At 69.2% G+C, this 19740-nt stretch overlaps 2 protein-coding genes across 5 annotated transcripts; one reads left to right on the top strand and one right to left on the bottom strand.

Moving 5' to 3' along the window:
- Positions 1-3484: 3484 nt before the first annotated feature.
- On the top strand, positions 3485-16287 carry SEMA3B (semaphorin 3B). Of its 4 annotated transcripts, XM_074879409.1 has the most exons (18): positions 8500-9196; positions 11019-11146; positions 12037-12194; positions 12286-12348; positions 12434-12553; positions 12628-12721; positions 12812-12931; positions 13235-13380; positions 13475-13589; positions 13678-13747; positions 13831-13975; positions 14084-14303; positions 14395-14486; positions 14655-14696; positions 14806-14963; positions 15066-15121; positions 15203-15342; positions 15421-16287. In XM_074879409.1, the coding sequence occupies exons 1-18, from the start codon at positions 8997-8999 to the stop codon at positions 15859-15861; spliced, it is 2508 nt and encodes an 835-aa protein (XP_074735510.1). In that variant the 5' UTR covers positions 8500-8996; the 3' UTR covers positions 15862-16287. The 4 variants fall into 4 exon arrangements, with proteins under 4 accessions (XP_074735513.1, XP_074735511.1, XP_074735509.1 ...); XM_074879412.1 differs by lacking the exon at positions 8500-9196 and adding an exon at positions 3485-3691 and having other exon boundaries at positions 15066-15342; XM_074879410.1 differs by lacking the exon at positions 8500-9196 and adding an exon at positions 4124-4245 and having other exon boundaries at positions 15066-15342.
- A 983-nt stretch (positions 16288-17270) lies between these two features.
- On the bottom strand, positions 17271-19506 carry LOC141947837 (2'-5'-oligoadenylate synthase 1-like). Its single transcript, XM_074879407.1, has 6 exons — positions 19214-19506; positions 18745-19039; positions 18498-18673; positions 18174-18415; positions 17949-18084; positions 17271-17868 (listed from the first exon to the last, which is right to left on the bottom strand). The coding sequence occupies exons 1-6, from the start codon at positions 19406-19408 to the stop codon at positions 17353-17355; spliced, it is 1560 nt and encodes a 519-aa protein (XP_074735508.1). The 5' UTR covers positions 19409-19506; the 3' UTR covers positions 17271-17352.
- Positions 19507-19740: the final 234 nt, after the last annotated feature.

The raw sequence follows: 19740 nt of genomic DNA, 5'->3' as shown, positions 1-19740 counted from the left end.
CCCAGCCAAACCCCCCTGGGACGCCAGGTCCAGGGCCGAGCCACAGCCGGGGCAGATGGTTAATGTTTAGCGCAGCAGGAGCAGGGCCCTGGCATGGGGCTGCGGAAGGAAATGTGGGGCAGCTTTGGGGGGTCTGCAGTGCCCAGTGGGGTCTCCTCTTCAAACCCGAGCGCCCCAGCAAGCTGTCAGGAGCATGGAGCCGGCTGGGGGACCCCTGGGGGGACCGGGCGCACTGCCCAGGGCCTGGGCAGCGGGGTGGCAGATGGCTGGGGAGCTGGGGACCGGGGAGCAGGGAAGGACCGGGAACGCCTTTCAGCCCACACGACTGTAGCATCCTTGTTTAAAGATATAAATAACTGGGCTGAAAACAGAGACACAGCCACAGCCGTGTCCCTCCTCTCCCTGGGGGGCATTGGTCCGTCCGGAGCTGACTGAGGAGCAGATACAGCTCGTGCAGCCCCAGCGAAGCAACGGTCTGCTTCAGCTCCCCATGGGAGGCACAGACAGGGCCGTGCTGGGCCCCCACCCTTGCCAGGGTGACTGGCAGTCCCGGGGCCAGACGGCAGCACAGAGTCCTGCCGGGTGTGATCCAGCCACGAGGAGGAGAGGGGATAAAGGCCCTTTCATGGCCCTCTGGGGAAAAGGATTCAGCAGGAGAAGCACAAAAGGACGTGCCCATGCTCAGGACTGAGGCTGCCATGTCCCCCAGCACCAGGGTCCCCACGTTCCTGCAGCGGTGTGACGCAGGAGCCAGCTGCCTGAACCAGGGGGAAGCTGGGGAGTGCTGGGGTCCTAGCAGACACCCCCAGGTCCCTGTCGGCATCACCCAGCCTTGCGTTTGGGTGGGCTGAGCCTGGCACCATTTCAGGCTGGGCAGCACTGGCATGGTGGCCCCCTCCATGGTTGGGAAAGCCCTGGGGCGGCTGCCCCTCTCCCTCCCCTCCGAGCTGGCTGACAATTGGCTGCCTGGGGGACGCCGGCCTTGATCCGCATCGCTGGCCGTCCCCACGGCCGAACAAACAGAGAGGAAAACAGCCCCAGCCGGCCCCTGCCACCCCCGGCACGTGGCCAGGCACTCGGCACCCCCCGGCACTCCCGTCCCCGGGACCCCCACCACTGAGTAGAGCTGGCAGCACTGTCCTGCCCGGTGCTGCCATGGGGGGTTAACGGTACCGACCCACCTGCCCCACAGCCAAGAAAGAGCCTGGGGGGTGCGGTGGCTGAGTGGGGAGCTGGGAGGAGAGAGCAGGAGCCGGCGTAAGCACCCACCCCGCTGGCAGAGGGGCTGTGCCGAGGCAGCCAGCGTGGCGGGGAAAGTGCTGAGGCGCAACCGGGGAGGCCCCGTGACCGCTGGCCCTGGGTGCAGGGCCGTCCCTCCTTGCCCAGTCCAGGGGTCGTCTCGCCCAGTTCAGCACTGTTTGCTGTGAGGCTGGGCCAGTCCCCGGGGGCTGCGGGCCAGCCAGGGCCAGCCGGTTGGCGATGGCAGCCAGCATGTGCCAGGGCACGTGCCCCCGCCCTGCCCAGCCGCCTCACGTGCTCCCCCCGCAGCCCAATTCCCTGAAACCCGTCACCATTGGCACAGAACGGTGCTTCATGGAAATCCCCCCCAGCCCCCTCCTCGGAGCTCCCCCATCAGAGGGGCACCCCGCTTTGCAGGAGGCCAGGGAGACACCAGAGGCTGGATCCGGTTCCACTTTCCCCAGCGCACCCCACGCCACCCAAAGCCCCTCGCTGTCTGCTCCTCTGCAACCCCCACCCTGCCTGCAGGGTGACAGGTCCCACCTCTCGGACCCCCACCCAGGTGATGGGTGCCACTCGTCACCAACACCAGGCTCGGCTGGCCACTAGGACAGCCTAGATGGCCAGGATGGCCACGGGGGATGCCGCCACCAGCAGCGGTGCTCATGGTTGCACCGTGGCCAGGGTGGGGATGGGGACACGGGCTTCCAGCCACCCTCCTGGCACCACAGCTCTGGCTCGTCCTCGGGGAGGACGGGGCATGGGTGCCAGGGCACAGGTAGCTGCTCCAGCTCTGCCGGCTCTGCCGAGAGCGCTGCCCGCTCCCCGTCCTGCCGTCGGCAAGGTGAGCGCGGTGCCATGGCTGCAGCTGGCCATCGCCGACCTCCCCGCCGCCGGCCAGCTGCTCCCGGTTCCCGCCAGCTGGATCGCCGGGCACGGCGCTGGTGACCCCGGCACGCTGCCCACGCGGGGACACCACCGTCCCGTGACAGCGTGGGCAGGGGGAGCCTGCCCGCGCCCCGCACCGCCCCGGCCCCACTGCCAGAGGGGAGCACGGCCGGGCCACCCGCGCCATGGCCGGTGCTGGGCCTGTCCCGCCGGGTGGTTCAAGGCTGAGCGAGGGGCGGCAGCCCCGGCACGGGAGCGCCAGCGCCAGCCCCACAGCTGCACCCGCCTGCCCCACGCCACAGCCAGGCTGCCCCACACCACCTGCCCCACACCCGCCTGCCCCAGACCAGGCTCAGGCCCAGGTTCAGGCCCAGGTTCAGGCTCAGCCCGGCCCGGCCGCCGCCACGTCCCGGCTCAGCCCCGCCCCGCCCCGGCCGCGCGGGCCCCGACCGCCCTCTGACGGCAGCCGCCGGCACGGCCGGGCCTCGGCCTGCACCTGCCTGCACCCTGCCTGCACTCTGCCTGCACCCGGCCTGCACCTGCCTGCACCCTGCCTGCACCCGCTGGGGCCGCCCACCGCCCCGTCACACCGGTGCCTCCCCAAAGCCCTCTCCCCCGCCCCGCCGTGGGGCAGCCCCGGCCCCTCTCGTCCCTTCCCTCGGGAGGGGTGGCCGTGCCTCCCGACACCTCCCCGGTGGGGTCACGCGCCCCAGGGCCCCCGGCCACCCGAAAGCTGCCCATGGAGCTCCACGTGGCACAGCATCCGCGGCCTGGCACGGCGAGCCGTGCATCCACACCCCCACTGGCTCCAGGACGCCGTGTCCTGCAGCCGCAGGGACAAGAGCCCGGCTCAGTGGTGGCAGTGACACCCCGGACCCTGTGTCCCCCCAGCCCCCCTCTTCCCGTGGCTCAGCTGGCTCGGGCTGCCCGGGCCCGGCTGGGTTTGCCTGTCTCCACGCTGGAGGATCCACAGCCTCTGGCACAGCCGTGCCAGCACCTGGCCACTCTCTCAGCAGAAAGAAACATTTCCTTGCCTTCAGATGGAATTTCTTGTTTGTTTTTTAATTAAATTGGTGCCCGTTGCCTGCCATGCCAGCGGGCACCGCAGAGCAGAGCCCGGCTCCCTCGCCCTCACCCTGCCGGTGGGCAGCTGAGCTGAGCCCGAGCCTTTCGGCACTGGGGCCAGCCTGGGTGGCGGGTCAGCCTCTCCCCTCGGGGACGGGCTTGTGCCTGTCCCAGCCCAGCGCACTGCCCACTCCGCTCCTTCCAGCTGAAGTCACCCCAGCGTGTCTGGCCATAAACCAGACTTTTCTTCTCCCTCCTGCCCTGGCTTCATGGCTCCCGCAGGATAAAGCCACCCCATCCCCGGGTCCCGGCGTGCCGGGTGGGTGAGAGGAGCCGTGCGGCTTGAACCGCCCTGGCCCGGCCGACAGCTCGTTACACATTTACCCCGTGTTAATGAGGCGGCACGGGCCGCTCCCGGCCTTCGGACCACAGAGATGCTTCGCAGGCAGCCGCTCGGCCCCACGGCACCGGCGGGGCAGGGCTCCGGGGGTCCCGCGGGGTGAGTCCCCCAGGGCACGGGCAGCTCATCCCCCAGGGCGGCAGCCACGTCCCCTTCCTCCTCCTCCACCCCGCTGGGCCGGGCTTTGCAGGAGCAGATGAGGCGGGGAGACGGCGACGAGCACCTTCGCCCTGGTACCCCTGCAGGCAGGGACAGGACCAAGCGGGCAAGGATGGGTCCTTGGGGACGTCAGGATGCTCCACGGCTGTGAGCAGGGACCCAGGGCTCGCTCGTGCTTCTCCCACCTTCCCAGCGCAGACAGAGGGGGTGGCAGCACCCTGGGGAGCCCCAGAGTCCCGAGGGGCTGTCCCCGAGCAGCCGGCCAGGTCACTGGGTGCACAGGGAGGACACGGGACACAGTTGCCTTTTGTTGGTGCCGGCCCCGGGAGCAGGGACCGGGGCTTTGCGTCCCCTCCCTCCGCCCCCGCCACTGGCGGGACTGGCGGCCGGCATCGGGGATTTGGGGTTTAAAGAGCAGGCAGCAGCCGCAGCCCCAGCTCACCCGCCAGGCGAGGAGGCAGGCAAGCTCCAGCAGAGCCCACGCGCCGTAACAGGTGAGAAGGCGGCCATGGGGCACCGGCTGCTCCGCCGCAGGGGGGCTGCGGTGTCAGGAGGCCGGGGTGGTAGAGCTCCCCAGGGGGGATGCCAGGTCCCTGTCTCCCTTTGGTGGGTGCTGGGTGCCGGCAGGCTTGGACACAGTCCTAAGAGGGAAGCAGAGGCATCACTGGGCACCTTCTTGTCCCCGTCACCCCACGTCTGAGCGGGGACCCCCAAGCCCTTCCCAGCTGTGGTGGTCAGTGTGAGCCGGTACCACCACATTGGGGGGTTTCCCAAGCGATGCCTCTTCCCTGGGCACTGGTTTACGGGAAAGGGGGGTTCACCTGGTGCCCTCCCACCCCGGCTCCTGCAGTGTGCTTGCCGACTCGGCCCTGGGCAGGACTTGCCCTGGCTGGCACCTGAGTGAGCTCCGAGCTGTTCGGGGAAGAACGCTGGGCACGGGGCTGGGCAGGAGCGGGAGCTGGGCCAGCAGACAAGGCCCTATTGTGCCGCGCTGGGGCCGCCGGCTCGCCTGTCAATAGCCGCATTATGTTCGGTGGTGGCCCCCCCAGCCTTCCCAGCCGCCGCGTCTCTGCGGGAGCACCGTGGGAGGCAATCTGAAGTGGCTGTTGTGTTGGGGGGCCAGGGTGAGAGGAGGAGGGTGGGCAGGGCAGGGTGCCGGGACCCCTCTGCCACTGCCTGACTGGGTGCTGCTGGGTGCTGTGGCAGTGGGATGCTGTGCTCACTGGTGCCACCAGCTTTACGGGCAAGATACCTTGGATGGGGAGTGGGCAGGCTCAGGGGGCACCTGGGCACCCCTGTCCCCGCTCCCTTGCCCTCACTGTCCCACCAGGCATCACCCATGCCCAAGGTGGCCATGGCTGGGCCGCAGTGCTGGGAGCTGCCCTGGGGCAGGGGTGAGCAAGTGGGCAGTGAGGGGCTGACATCAGCCCTGGGTGTGGGTGCAGCTGGGTCAGATGAACGGTCCCACGTGCTTCCCAGCGAGACACGCCCCAGCTAAAATTACCCAGCCCGTGGCAGGGACACCAGCCTATTTTTAAAGCCCGGAGGAGCTGGATGCCACTGGTCGGTGTGGCGCCGGGCAGGGCCAGAGGGGCTGGGGCAGGGCAGCAGGCAGAGGGGCTCAGCCAGCATCTCTCCTGCCCTCCCGCCAGGACAGGGAGAGGGCCGGGCTGGTGGTAGAGAGCCTGCATGCCATGTCCCCATGCTGTGGCTCTGCCAAGGCTCCTGCCCCACTGGGTTGGTTTTGAGGAGCTTCAAGCGCAGCGGTTTTCAGTGCAGAGGACGCAGCTCCTCTGCCTGCCCCAGAGCCTGGCTGCTGGCAGCCACGAAGCTGAGGGCGGACAGTCACCTCGGGGCAGCAGGATGGGACCCTAGGAGCCCAGGATCCCTCCCTTTCCCAAAAAGCCATTGTGCTGCACCAGGAGGATGGATGCCTCCTTCTTGATCACCATCCCAAAGGTTCACCATGCACCCCACGGCTCGGTCCCACACCAGGGACACCTGGTGATGGCACCCCCAGGCATGCTCAGGCACTGGGGTTCACCCAGCACCCCACATCCCCTGGGCAGCTCGGCTCAGCCCAGCACAGGGTGGGGACAATTAAAAAGGGATTAACTGGGCTACACCAGCATAGTGCTGCCGGGAGCCGGTACCTAATCCCAGCAGGAATGTGCTGGGGCCACGCGGATCCCTGCTGCGGGGGTCTCACAGCAGCATGCTATGATGGGGGGGTGGATGCAGGGTCAGGGTGGGGGTGTATCCATAGATGGGGTGTGAGCCCTGAGCTAGTGTCCCCCCGGGACATCACCACCACGCTACGCTATGAGGATGGAGGTGTCTTGGGCGTGTTTGCTCGCCACCAGCCTCAGTCCTCACGCCAGCACGCTTGGCATCCCATGGGATCTGTCCCCTGCCTGGAGGCCACCTGAGGCCTGATGCCAGCCTGTGGCCTGGCACTGGCACGCCCATCTGAGCGGCGATGGAAGAGATCCCCACCGTGTTTGTGGCAGGGCAGGGGTCACCTTGCCCCCCTGGAAAGGCCACAGGCTATGATGGGGAGCAGGGCTTGGGATGGGGAGCCAGCCTGGCCAGGGAGGGAGGAGCCGTGCAGGCAGCTGGCCCAGGTGGCACGGGGACAACCACAGCACTGGTTGGCACAACACAGCTCACCTTGTCCTCCCAGGTTTTGGCCAGCCCTGACCATGATGGCTCCACCAGGGCGGAGGGGTGCTCCCTAGCCCACAGGGAGATGGGGGGCCACCCTGCAGACCCCTCGCTCTGGGTCATCCCACAGGTCCCCACGGCATTGTCAGGGCTCTCTTGGCAAGGTACCGCTCCCATTTAGGGTGCAGGATTTGTCCCCATCGCGGTGGCTAGCAGATGCCCATCCCAGCCCGTCTCCCTCCATGTGGGCTCCAACAGCCTCTGGTCCTGGTCACCCAGCCGATGGCAGGGATACATCCCATGCCGTGCCGTGCCATGCCAGCTCGCCCGCCGGCACAGGAGGTGTGGGAGCCGTTGGCCGCTGCCTGCTGCCGCGTCGCCCCCGGGAGCCCTGCGGAGGCGGAGAGGAGCCGTTTCCTACCGCAAACACCGCTGGGGGCTCGGGTGCTGCCGGCGGAGCTACCAGTGCTCACCGGAGCCGGAACCGCCAGGGGAGATTTGGCGGAGGCAGCGATCCCCGGGTGCGGATCCGCCGGCAGCAGGGCAGGGATCAAAGAGCGAAGGCGCCGGCACCTGCTCGCACCGCCGGCGGTGACACCCCCGCGCTGGCGGGGAGCCAGGCCACCGGCACCCCGCCAGGCCACCGGCACCCCGCCACGCCGCCCTCCGCGGGGCTGGCAGCGAGCGGCGCGATCAGGGCGGGATGCGGGTGGCGATGCCCATTCCAGCTGGGGACAGTCACCGCGCCAGCGCCCGGCGGCTTCGGCGCTTGCCAGGAACACCCGGCAGGGCGGGAAGGGGTGGCCGGCGGGCGACGTGGCGCATCCCTCCCGCGCCGTTTTTTCCGGGATGGAAGCCCGGCCCTTCTGACGCCTGATGGTTTCTCCAGGCGGAGTCACTGCCAGCGAGGTCCCCGCAGGACTCCGGGGCTGGGGTGACAGTGACGCCACCCGGCCACCTTTGCCACGCATGTCGGGAGCGGCGCTGGGTGGAAAGATCCCAGCTGGGTGGAGGGAAACTGAGGCACGGTGCTGGCACAGCACAGGAAGGTGCCCACTGTGCAGGGCTGGGCACCGTGTCCCTGTCCCCACCGTCCCAGGATGGCAGGCTGGGACGGTGGGGACAGGGACACCGTGCCCAACCCTGTGTGGGCCACCCAGCCCAAAGTCCTGCTGCGGCGCCTGGGTAAAGTCTTACGGCAGAGTAACCCCTGCCATACCGGTGCCAGCGGCTCCCCTGCCACCTGACCCCGTCCCCTCGCTGTCCCCATCCCCCCTTGCCGCCTGTGACTCTGGGTTGGTGCTTGGCACCGTGTCACAACTGAGAGGGGAACAAGTGGCAGTGCTGGGGCAGAGCCTGCTGCCAGCCTGCTGGTACACCGGTGCAGCCGGGCCGGCAGCAGGAGGGTTACTGGCAGCGAGACGGAAGGGCATTGCCCAGGCACCCTGCCTGGCACGGCTCCTCCTGCCTGCTGCTGGCCTGCCTGTGCCTGCCTGCACGGCTGCCACTGCCTGCCTGTGCCAGCTGTCTGCCTGCACCTGCACCTGACCTGCCTGCACCCACTGCTGGGCTGCCAGCACCTGCTGCCAGCCTGAGCCTGCTGCCCACCTGCCTGCACCCACATTTGGCCTGCCTGCACCTGCTGTCGGCCTGCCTGCACTCACTGCCGGCCCACCTGCACCCGCTGCCTGCTGGCACCCGCTGCCTGCCTTCACCCGCTGCCTGCTGGCACCCACTGCCTGCCTTCACCCGCTGCCTGCCTTCACCCGCTGCCTGCCTGCCTGCACCCCCTGCCTTCCCAATTCATGCTGGATCTGCTTTCCTGGACTCCTGCACCCGTGGGAAGGGACAGGCAGGGGCGCAGGGTGGAGGGACAAGGCAGGGGGTGGCCCCCAGGGCAGCCCGTGTGTCCCCCCCCTGCCCCCAGCCCTGCCCGCCAAGGCGCGCGTGGCCCCGCTGCCGGCACCACTCGGCACTTGCTATTCTTGGCAGCGGCGGCTGGAAAATGGGAGGCAGCGGAGGAATTTTGTTTGCTCCGGGCTGGGCCCGGGCCAGACATCTGGGCTGCAGCTGAGCAGGGTGCGGGACCAGCCCCCCGCCGCCCCCGGCATGGCCCCCAGTGCCCCCCGGCACGGCCCCAGCACACCCCGGCACAGCCCCCGGCACCCCATGCCCGGGCAGGCAGCACCCGGCCGGCAGCTGCCTGCCCCAGGGAGGAGGTGGCCGTGCCACTCGCCACTCGTGTGCTGAGCGTGACGTGCTCAGCACTGCCCTGGGGCAGCGGGTGTCACCGTGGGCCATGTGAGTGTGAGTGTGTGTGTGAGTGTGTGTGTGAGTGTGCCCGGGTGATTCTGCACGCTTGTGCTTGCGTGCCAGTGCGAGGGGGTGTGTTTGCACCTGTGTGCGTGTGAGTGTGCCCCGGGTGGTTTTTGCACGTGTGTGTTTTCACACACGTCTGTTTGCACGTGTGTGCGCGTCTGCAAGCGCATGCGGGTGCGTGTTTGCACACGTGTGTGCAAGCGCGGGTGTGTGCACACATGCAGGAGTGTCTGCCTGTGTGTGCGTGTGTGTGTGCGTGTGCATGTGTGCGTGCGTGTGCGTGTGTCCGTCCCTGCACACGAGTGTGCGTGTGCACGCGCCTTCGCACGTGCGTGTGCGTGTGCGCGTGCCCCCCGGGCCAGGCCGCGCCCCGCCCCGCCCCGCCCCGCCGGGGCCGCCCCGCTCCCTCCCGACGGACGCGGAGGGCGGGGCCGAGCCGGGCCGAGCCGAGCCGGGACCCAGGTGGGTGCCGGGGGCCGGGCGGGGTGCGGGGGCCGCCGGGGTCGGGGGGTTCCCGGGGCCGGTACAGGGCGGGGAGGTGTCGTGTCCCGGGTCGGGGTTGTTGCGCTGCCGTCGGGGCCGTGCCCGGACTGGCACCGGCGGGGTCCGTGTCCCGGCTGGCACCGGGGGGCTGGGGCTGCCCGGGCTGGCCCCGGGGGTCTCGGGGGAGGCTGGGTCCGTGCCGGGGCTGGCACCGGCGGGCTGGGAGGGTGGGTTGGCACCGGGGGTCTCGGGGGCTGGGTCTGGCAGTGCTGGCACCGGGGGTCTCCGGTGCTGCCGCTGCTGCCCTCCGCCCCCCCTCCACCCCCACCCTACTCCCCGCCGTGCCAGCATCGGGCCGGGTCAGCCGGCCTGGGGGGGCTCCGTGCCCGGGGGTCTGCCCTGGCCCCTCGGCGGGCGCTGGCAGGTGCCGGGCAGGCGGGAGAACCCCCGGTGCCCCCGCCACGGCCCTGGCTGGCCGGCAGCCCGGAGGGGCTGGCAGAGCCCGGCGTGTCCCCCGCCTCATCCCGGCGCCTCTGGAAATGCCATTAGCGCTGCCGCCCTCAGGCCAGGCCGCCGGGCAGCCGAGCCCCGCGGCACCGCGCCCGGCCGGGGCCCCTGCCCGCTGCCTGCCCGGGACTCGCTCCCCACCCTGCCAGCCGGGGAGGGGGCTGCCCTGCCCGCAGGAGCCCAGGGCGAGCCCCGGCCGGCCGGCCCGGGCAGCAGGCAGACGTGCCCAGCTCTGTGCCGGGCACTGCCACGCACACGTGCCCCTCCGGCCCGGCACCCGCCGCGGCCCAGCTCACGCCGTGCCCGAGCGGGGTGTCAGAACCTGGGGTGGTTGCGCCGAGCCCCGGTGCCACGGTGGGGCTTCACTCACCACCCATGCCCCGGCGAGGCCCCGGTGGCTCTGGTACGGGCGAAAGCCGTCAGCTGCGCCAGGGGCTGATGACCGGCGTGGCTGGGCTTGTGCTTCGCACGTGGCGTGGGGAGGTGCCGGCTGGCATGTCCCGGCTGCCTGCAGCTGCCCGGGGCTGCCGCGGCCTGGCCGGCGGGCGAGGCGGGGATCGGCGTGTTGGCACGGTGCTCGCGATAACCATCGCCTCCTGCCCCCCAGGGGAGAGCGTGCCGGAGCCAGAGGAGCTCTTCCCTACCCGGTGGTGGGTGCCCATGAGGGTGGTGGGCCCCCTGGGGTCTGTGGGCACCTGCTTGGCCAGAGCCCCCCCAGACCTAGCTCCTGTTCGCAGGGTGGCACAAGGAGGGCTGGGGGCCAAACAGTGGGGGCTGTAGCAGTGGGGGAAACTGAGGCACGGGACCCCATGACTCCCACAGTGGCTGGTATGCCCAGTGCTCAGGAGCCTGCTGCTTGCCCAGGGTGCCCTGTCCGTCTGGCACCACCCCGGTGCTTGCCCTGTCCTTGTCGCTGTCCCTGCTGGACAGCTCTGTGCTTGCAAGCAGGAGTGGGCAGAACCCAGTGCCCTCCTGCCCGCAGGACTCAGGGGGAGGGCTGGGTGCTGCTTGGCTGGGCTGCCTCAGTTTCCCCATGGGCAGGAGCAGGAGGGCTGCCCCCAGAACCCGTTAAGTTCGGGATTGGATTACTGGGAGCTTAAAAACTGGGGAGGGACACAGCCAGCCCATGTCCCCCCCACAATCACTAGGTGTCCCCTTGTGCCGTGCCAGGGTTGCCCTGTGCCAATGTTCTGGGCTCTCTGGATCCCATCGGAAGCGCCGGGGAGGGATCGTGGTCTGGGGGCTGCGGGGAGCGGGCTGTAACCCGAGCTGAGGTCTCGCTTCTCTGCCCCAGCCGCGGGGCCGCCAGCCAGACCCCGGCCATGAGCCACACACTGCTCCTGCTCCTGCTCCTGCTGCGCGGCCCCGCCGCCGGCCGCCCCCCACCCGCTGCCACCCCCCGCCTCAAGCTGGCCTTCCCTGGTGAGCGTGGGACACGGGCAGGGTGGGGGGACGTGGGGTCGGGTGTGGGTGCGCTGGTTCTGTGTCAGCACCCAGCGTCATCCCGGGGGGGCAGGAGTGTCCTTGGGGGGTGGGGGGCAGCTTGGTAGAAGGGGTGCGAAACCCCGGCACTGCTGCCTCACCAGCACTGTTGCCACCCTCCCCGCAGGCTGCCCGGCATCGGCACAGGCTGCCAGGTGCCTCTCCTGATGCCAGCCCCTCTCCAGGGCCACCTGCCTGCCCTCGGGGCCGTGCCTGCGCTTAGGCCTTCACTCTTGGCCACCAGCATGTGCCGGCTCAGGTGCCCGTCCCGCCGTGGTGCACCACAGCCGCACTCCCCAGCCACGGCTGTGCCGTGCCTGGTGGGGCCGCCATGCTGGCTAGGGAGCCGGTGCCGTATCCCGGCTGGCCACCCCGTGGGCTCCAGCGCAGCGCGGGGGGCTTTGTCCGGCGGCAGGTCCCGGCGAGCACTCTCCTCCCAGCCTGACAAAGGGCTGTTTGTTCCCGCCACGGTGGGATTAGCTCCGCGGGGCAGGGAAAGGCCCCTTCTCCCCTGCCGCCTGCCGCCAGGGTTGGCGGTGCGGGGATGGGTGCCGTCGAGCACAGGGATGGGTGCTGGGTGGTGTGGGGATGGGTGCCGGTCTGACGCACGGATGGGTGCTGGGTGGTGTGGGGATGGGTGCTGGGCCAGCGCAGGGTCAGTGAACCCGGTCAAGCCAGTGGGACGGGTTTGGGGGAGGGGGTGGCACGGCAGGGGGGCCATGGCCAGACCCAGGTTCCCCCGGGGCATGTGTCCAGGGCAGGGGAGCGTGCCGGGCAGCGGCGGGTGCTGCGGCGGGGCCGGGCTGAGCAGTGCCGGCGGGTCCCGGCAGAGCTGCGGGCTCGCCACGGGCTGCGCCTCTTCGCTCTGGAGCGCTCGTGCTGCTACGAGGCCCTGCTGCTGGACGAGGAGCGCGGCCGCCTCTTCGCCGGCGCCCAGAACCACCTCCTCTCCCTGGCCCTGGATGACATCAGCCAGCGGGACAGGAAGGTAATGGGGGGGTGTGGGGGGACACACACGCCAGCTGGGCAGCCCCGGGTGCCCCCCAGGGCTGTGAGCGTCCCCCCCTCTCCCCTCGCAGATCTACTGGCCAGCACCGGTGGAGTGGAGGGAGGAGTGCAACTGGGCTGGCAAGGACATCACCGTGAGTGCAGGGGGGTGCCGAGGGGTGCCAGGGGGTTGCCGGGGGGGGTGCCCCAGCGCCACATTGCCATGCCCTCCACCCCCAGGCTGAGTGCATGAACTTCGTGAAGATCCTGCACCCCTACAACCGGACCCACCTGTATGCCTGTGGCACCGGCGCCTTTCACCCTGTCTGCGCCTTCGTGGAGGCCGGCCAGCACGCAGAGGTGAGCCCCCCCCAGCACCGTGGTGGCCCCCGGGTGCCACCGCCCGCCCGCCTCCCATCCTTACCCCCCTCCAGGAGCCCATCTTCAAGCTGGACCCACGGCGTGCCGAGGACGGCAAGGGGAAGAGCCCATACGACCCCCGGCACGCAGCTGCCTCCATTCTCGTCGGTAAGGGAGAGCCAAGCCTGGTGCCGGGGGGGCAGTGCAGCAGGGGGGTGCTGGGGGGTCCCCCATAACGCTTCCCTCGGTGCCTGCCAGGCGAGGAGCTCTACTCCGGGGTGGCCACCGATCTGATGGGCCGTGACTTTACCATCTTCCGCAGCCTGGGCCGGCGTCCCTCCATCCGCACCGAGCAGCACGACTCCCGCTGGCTCAACGGTCAGTGCCGGGGAGTGGGGGGGTGGCGGGGGCGCCAGCATCCCAGTGGCATCGCTGCTCCCTGGAAGCATCAGGGCAACGAGTCCTCCGGGCTCAGCCACACCCCATCCTCCGCTGCCTGCGGAGGGTGATTTGGGTGGTCCCTGTGCCCCCTGCAGACCCCCGGTGCCTGGTGGGGTCCCACCCTCTGCCTCTGCCCTGCAGCTGGGCAAGGGGGGGGTCTGCACCCTCCTGGGACCCCAGCAGGTGCCCCAGGGAGCAGAGCTAGCAGGGGCACTGGAGGCAGCACCCCTCTGTCCCCAGAGCCCAAGTTCGTGGCCGTTTTTTGGGTGCCGGAGAGCGAGGATCCCGATGACGACAAGATCTACTTCTTCTTCCGCGAGACGGCGGTGGAGCGGCAGCAGGGGCTGGGCAAGACCAGCTTTGCCCGCATCGGCCAGATCTGCCGGGTGAGAGCATCTGTGGGTGGGTGGGCTGGGGGCCGGGGGTGCCGGGGGGTGCCAGCTGCCGCTGCTGACATCGGTGCCCTCCCTCTCCCGGCAGAACGATGTGGGCGGGCAGCGCAGCCTGGTGAACAAGTGGACGACCTTCCTGAAGGCTCGGCTGGTCTGCGCCGTGCCGGGACCTGACGGGGCAGACACCCACTTCGATGAGCTCCGTGAGTAGGGGGGTGAGGGTGGCCCCCCAGGGTGCCCACAGGCCGCCCTGGTACATCGGGGCAGTGCTGATGCCCTCCCTGCTTGCAGGGGATGTCTTCCTGCTGCAGACAAGGGACAAGCGCAACCCCCTGGTCTACGCCGTCTTCTCCACCTCCAGGTCGAGCCCCCTCCCCACCGCCCCACCCCATGCCTGGTGGTGCCCTCCTCGCCCCTTACATCACCCCCTCTCTTTCCCACCAGCTCCGTTTTCCAGGGCTCGGCCGTCTGCGTCTACACCATGGCTGACATCCGCCGGGCTTTCCTGGGCCCCTTCGCACACAAGGAGGGTCCCAACTACCAGTGGGTGTCATACCAGGGGCGCGTGCCGTACCCCCGCCCGGGCATGGTACGTGGCACAGGGATGTCCCGGCTGGTGCTGCCGGTGGGCTGCTGGTACCCGGGGTGGGGACTGTGGGGAGCGAGACCCCGCTCAGCCAGCGCCACCTCCCCGCAGTGTCCCAGCAAAACCTTCGGCACCTTCGGCTCCACCAAGGACTTTCCGGATGAGGTGATCCAGTTTGCCCGGCACCACCCGCTGATGTACAACCCAGTGCTGCCCCACGGCCAGCGCCCTCTCTTCCTGCAAGTTGCCGTACCCTACACCTTCACCCGCATCGCTGTGGACCACGTCACTGCCGCTGATGGCCACTACGATGTCCTCTTCATCGGCACAGGCATGTGGCGACCCCGGGGCTGGGACGGGGGGGGGCAGGGGGGGAGCTGGGGGATGCCAGGGGACCCAGCCTCACCCCTCCCTGCCTGCAGACGTGGGCACGGTGCTGAAGGTGGTCTCGGTGCCCAAGGAGAGCTGGCACCGCATGGAGCCGCTGCTGCTGGAGGAGCTGCAGGTCTTCCAGGTGAGGGAGAGCTCTGCACCCCCCAGTCGGCCCCCCACCCCCACCCCCTTGTGCTGCCCATGCTCCAGGTCATGCCAGGGTACTCCAGCTGCCAGGATGTGGGTGCCAGCAGCCAGGACACCTGGGTCCCCCTGCACACCCTAACTCCTGCCTGCACTCTGCCCACAGGACGCCTCCCCCATCACCAGCCTGCAGCTCTCCTCCAAGCGGGTAAGGGGGGACCTTGGGTGGGTCCCAGTGTCCTGCCATGCCTCTGCCCAGCCCTGTGCCACAGTGCCAGGGTGCTCAGCTCCGCTCTCCATGCCCCTCCCTCCCCCAGCAACAGCTCTACGCCGGCTCGGCCGCGGCGCTGGCCCAGCTGCCCCTGCACCGCTGTGGCGCCTATGGCAAGGCCTGTGCCGAGTGCTGCCTGGCCCGGGACCCGTACTGCGCCTGGGATGGCACCACCTGCACCCGCTACGTGCCCAACACCAAGAGGTAAGTGAGGTGCCAAGGCTCGGTGCTGGGGCGACCAGCCTGCCCCGAGGCCAGGGTGAGGGGCGCAGGCCCTGCTGCCGCAGCCCCACCACCTTCCCGCAGGCGTTTCCGCCGGCAGGACGTCCGCAACGGTGACCCCAATGTGCTCTGCTCCGAAGGTGAGCTGGGACCCGGCCAGGGGTTGGGGGGTCAGTCCTGCTGGGGCGGGAAGCTGATGGCCGGGCTGTGTTGCCCCCCAGACCCCCGGCGGGGCAGCGTGCCCCAGAAGCAGCTCTACGGGGTGGAGGGCAGCACTGCCTTCCTGGAGTGTGTCCCCAAGTCCCTGCAAGCCCGCATCGTCTGGACGTACCAGCGCACCCCGGATGACCCCCAGCGAGAGGTAGGCTCTCCCTAGCCGGATGCCGCCGGCGGGACCCCGCCGTGCCGAGCTGACCGCCCGTCCCCGTGGGTGCCACAGGTGCAGACGGACGAGCGAGTGGTGCGGACAGAGCGGGGCGTCCTGCTGCGCAGCGTGCAGCGTGCCGACGCCGGCCTCTACCTCTGCCACGCCACCGAGCACGGCTTCACCCAGCCCCTGCTGCGGCTCTCCCTGGAGGTGATCGGTGCCCGGCAGGCAGCGGGCATGGCGCCCGCCGCAGACCCCCAGCTTGCTGCCGGGCCCCCCGGCCGCAAGGTCTGGTACCGGGACTTCCTCCAGCTGGTGGAGCGGCCGCCCCTGGGGTCTGCGGACAAGGTCTGCCAGCGGCTCTGGAGCCAGGGAAGACCCCCGCCGCCCCCCCGTGCCCACGCCGGACCCCCCAGCCGTGGGCAGGGCGAGGAGCCGCGCAAAGCCCGCCGCCGGCGCACCCACGAGGGGCCGCGGGCCGAGCGGGGCCCCCGCAGCGCATCCCCCTGGTGACCCCGGGGCTGGCCCCGGGCACCGGGCTCTGCCTAGGAGCGGGGCCGCGGGCAGGGGCAAAGCCCCCACCGGCAGCACCGGAGCCGGGCGCAAGGAGTGGCGGGGGGCTGTGGCTCCGGGGCCGAGAGGGCAGCCGGACTGACCACCCTCCCCGAGGGGCTGCCAGCCACCCTTGCCGCCGGCTCCAGCACTGGTGGGGGGACCCGGCCGGCTGCCGGCACCGCAGAGTCATCGAAATATTTATTAACGACTGTTACGGATGAATGTAAACCTGCCCCAGCAGGAGGGGCGGCGGGGCCAGGCTGTGCCCCCCCAGGTGTGGCACCGCGGAGAATGGGACAGCAGGGACACCCTCGAGTCCCAGGGGGCTGCAGGCGGGAGCGGGACCCCGGAGGGGCAGGACAGGCACTGGCGGGATGCGGGGAACCCGGCAGGAGGAGGGGTGCCCGGGGGGGGGGGGATGGGGGGGGCACGGAGGTGGTGCCCAGCGTCCCGGGTGCAGAGCAGCGATGCGGGGGGGCTTGTACTAATTGAGCACAATAAAGCAGAGGATTCAGCCCAGGGTCCTGCGTCTGCCCCAGAGAGCACTTGGGAAGGGGGCACCCTGGTGCCCTACAGCAGGGACCCCACTGGCACCCTGAGCCAAGAGGATTGGGGTGCTCTGCAGCACCCGGGAGGCTGGGGGGGCCAAGCCCCGTGGGGACATCACCAAGATCAAGGGCTTCCCCCCCCCCCCCCTCCCCCGCTTCTGGCCCCACCCCACTTTCGTTTCTGGAAGACGAAAACCGAAACTCTGCAGTGCCGATAGCCCAGCGCTTAAGGCAGTGACAGAGGGTGACCTCGCGGTGTGCTGCCTCTCACTGTCTGTGGTGGTACCAGGGTCCCTGGTGACACCAGCACCAGCTGGCTGTGCCCCATCCCGGACATTTGAGCCCCTGCCGTGCACACAGGCTGGTGCAGGCGGGGCACCCCCAGCCCCTGGGCAGGGCCTGGCGCAGGGTCCCTGTGGTGGGACACCGCCTCCTGCCAGGTGGGCACCCAGGGGACACCCTGGGTAGGAGCCCTGGCTCCTCGGGGGGCTGGGGAGAGACGAAGTCCCGGGGCTGGGGACCACCTCAACTGCCTGGGATTGGGGTGGTGGCCTGGGAAGGGTTAAAAGCTCCTGCAGGCAGGAGCAGGCAGAGGGGAAGCAGAGGATGGAAATTTTTTTTTCCTGAGGTCCAGCTTGGTCTGGATTGGCACGCCTGATCCAACTGGGCACCCCAGGCTTGGGCAGCACCGTTGCTCTGCACTCATGGTGTCCCAGCAGCCAGTGGCATTGAGGTCCCCCCTCATCCCAATGGGGTCCCCCCTTGACCACCCCTCCATGCTGCCTGGCATTGTCCCCAACCCAGCAAGCAGCACAAGGCTCTACCAAGGCATTTATTTCCAGCACGACAAGGGGGGTACAGGGGTGAGGGCTGGTGCCAGGGGCAATGCTCAGGAGGGTGATCAGGCAGGGAACTGGGGGTGCTGGGGGCCTGCGCCCCCCCGGAGCCGCAGGAGCATGAAGATTGTGCTCTTGGGCTGGACGTCATAGTGCGCCAGCGTGTGTCTGTCCTCCAGCTCCACGGAGCCGTACGTCAGGCGCTGCTGGTTGGCGGAGGGTCCCCCCCGGGAGTGGATCTGCTCCTTCAGCTGTCGGACGGTGTCGGTGGGCCGCACTGTGTAGGTGGTGGTGTGGTTCCTGTCATCCTTCACAAAGACCTCCATCACCTGGGGCTCGGTCTGCAGCAGCAGCAGCGTGGTGCTGTAGAAGATGCCGCGGGTGGCCAGGGTCTCACTGTCCTGCAGGACAGGGGTGCTCCTGCCTGGCTCCTGCTGCGCCAGGCGCTGCCTGTTCCAGGGGATGCCCCACGCCTGCTCAATCTGCTCCTTCAGCTGCCGGATGGTGGCGCCTGGGCTGATGGTCCTGTTCAGGCTGGTGCCCACCATCTGCTTCACCTCAATCGTCACGGGCCGGGCCGGCTGCGGGGGCAGAAGAGGGGGTGGGCAAAGCTGGCAGGGGCAGGGGGGGCCGTTATGCCCGCAGGTGCAGGCAGTCTTACCTGCACATCCCAGGGCCGGGCAGTATTGACACAGGGCAGCAGTAAAAGGTCTTGGGCAGCTTTCTGTGCCATCAGGTCCCAACGCGTGTCTTTGCCCAGGATCCCCGTGGGGTCGGCGGGATCCAGGATAATGGGGCTGCAAACACAGAGGGGGCAGGTGCTGCTATCAGTCCCAGGCAATGCCATGGGGCAGGTGGCACCGGTCCCACCAGGCACAGTCCTCACCAGCGACTGAGCATCAGGTTTTTGATGTGGGCGCCGATCTGGACATGCTGGAGCGAGTAGTACATCTCCCAGTAGATGCAGATCTCCTGGTGCCGGCACAGCAGCTCCAGCACTGTACGGAAACCCTCGGCCATGACGAAGGAGTCACAGGAGCCTGTGCCCTCCTCCCAGGCGTAGATGGTCAGCAGCTCCAGGGCATACTTGGGGGGCAGGTCTGCACCACAGTACCGTGGCTTCAGCAGCTAGGGAGAAGACAGGGATGGGGGTGAGAGCCAAGTGGGGCGGGTCCCCAGTGGGTGCCGGGGAACCCGGGCAGCTCCTCACCTCCTTGTACCAGTGCTTAACCAGGCGCAGGAGGTTCTTCAGCTTGGCAGGGTAACGCTTCACAAACTTCTTCTGCAGCTCAGTGAAGCAGGGAGAGAACTCCCCAGGGTCACCCCTGGCATTCAGGAGCCCCACGTACACCTCCATGTCCGGCCGGGCATCCCGGCTCACCTGCCCTGCAGGGCGAGAAGGAGGGTGAGAGCTGCCCCCGCCTCAACCCAGCCCCACGCCAGCCCGCAGCCCTTACCCAAGGCGTCGTAGGCGGGCAGGATGTCCACATCGATGGACTCTGAGGTTGTCCTGGAGCCGAGAGTGAGGCTGACAGAACGCGGCGTTTTGCCGGGACCTCTGTACCGGGGCTTGCTGATGGTCACAGTGAACGTCAGGGTGTCTCTGCAGACATGCAGCCTCCTCTTGATCAAATCCAGGATATAACTTCTCTCCTGTTTCTGCTGCTTGTAGCTGGAGAAGTGGCTGAGGAAGAGCACCACATCGGCATCGGAGTTGTTCTGCAGGGCTGTGCCCTTGCCTGCCGAGCCACCCTGCAAAGAGATACCCGGCCAGCTCAGCACTGCTGCCCCTGGGCACGGGGATCGCCCGCCAGCGCTCCTGGAGCTGCCAGGGGAAACTGAGGCAGGGCAGGAGCTGGAGCAATGGGACAGAGGGAAGGATGGCAGCAGGGGTGCTGGCTGGTCCCCAAGTCGGGCAGTGCTCACCTTGACGGTCTTGTGGACACGGATGTCGGTCTCGAAGCAGTCCTCCTTGAGGAAGTCACAGATCTGCTTCACCGTCTGCTTCACCTGCCTGCAGAAAGCTGGGCTGGGCTGCAGGGTCTCTGCGATCCAGCGGTCCAGCTCGTTGGCAGACACCGTCCTCAGCCCATTCATGGCTGTCACCTGCCCCACGTTCATCCTGCCAGGTGTGGTCGCTCCCTCTGCCCTTTCCTGACTTGCTGCCTCCCCTCCGCTTGCTCCTGTCTACAATTGTCTCTCTGCCTGCTCCTGCCTGCAGCAGCTTTTAAACTTTCCAGGGCCACCGCCCCAATGGCGTCACCACCGGGAAGTTAAGGTGGCACCATCCTCCGGGGCTTTGTCTCTCCCCAGCCCTCCCCCCGGCTCCCCGGGAGACTCCTGCCAACGGGGTACCCTGGCTGTCACCGGTGTCACCGCCGCGGGGGCTGGGAGGGGGCGGGAGGGGCTGCATGGCACCACCATCACCCCAGCATCCAGCTGAGGGGCAGCAG

The sequence above is a fragment of the Strix uralensis genome, chromosome 10 (assembly GCF_047716275.1).
Source record: "Strix uralensis isolate ZFMK-TIS-50842 chromosome 10, bStrUra1, whole genome shotgun sequence".
In the NCBI taxonomy this organism is placed as follows: domain Eukaryota; kingdom Metazoa; phylum Chordata; class Aves; order Strigiformes; family Strigidae; genus Strix; species Strix uralensis.
Note: the sequence above shows the minus strand (reverse complement) of the source record. Positions and strands in the feature narration are given on the sequence as shown.

Excerpts from the sequence above, each read along its gene's own strand:
- SEMA3B (XM_074879408.1), top strand. The coding sequence starts at position 8,997 with ATGTGTGCGTGCGTGTGCGTGTGTCCGTCCCTGCACACGAGTGTGCGT. Across the intron at positions 12,349-12,433 it reads GGGCTGGCAAGGACATCACC|GCTGAGTGCATGAACTTCGT; the intron begins GTGAGTGCAGGG and ends CTCCACCCCCAG. Across the intron at positions 14,697-14,805 it reads TGCAGCTCTCCTCCAAGCGG|CAACAGCTCTACGCCGGCTC; the intron begins GTAAGGGGGGAC and ends TCCCTCCCCCAG.
- LOC141947837 (XM_074879407.1), bottom strand. The coding sequence starts at position 19,408 with ATGAACGTGGGGCAGGTGACAGCCATGAATGGGCTGAGGACGGTGTCT. Across the intron at positions 18,674-18,744 it reads GCCCGCCTACGACGCCTTGG|GGCAGGTGAGCCGGGATGCC; the intron begins GTAAGGGCTGCG and ends CTCGCCCTGCAG. Across the intron at positions 18,085-18,173 it reads AACCTGATGCTCAGTCGCTG|CCCCATTATCCTGGATCCCG; the intron begins GTGAGGACTGTG and ends CTGTGTTTGCAG.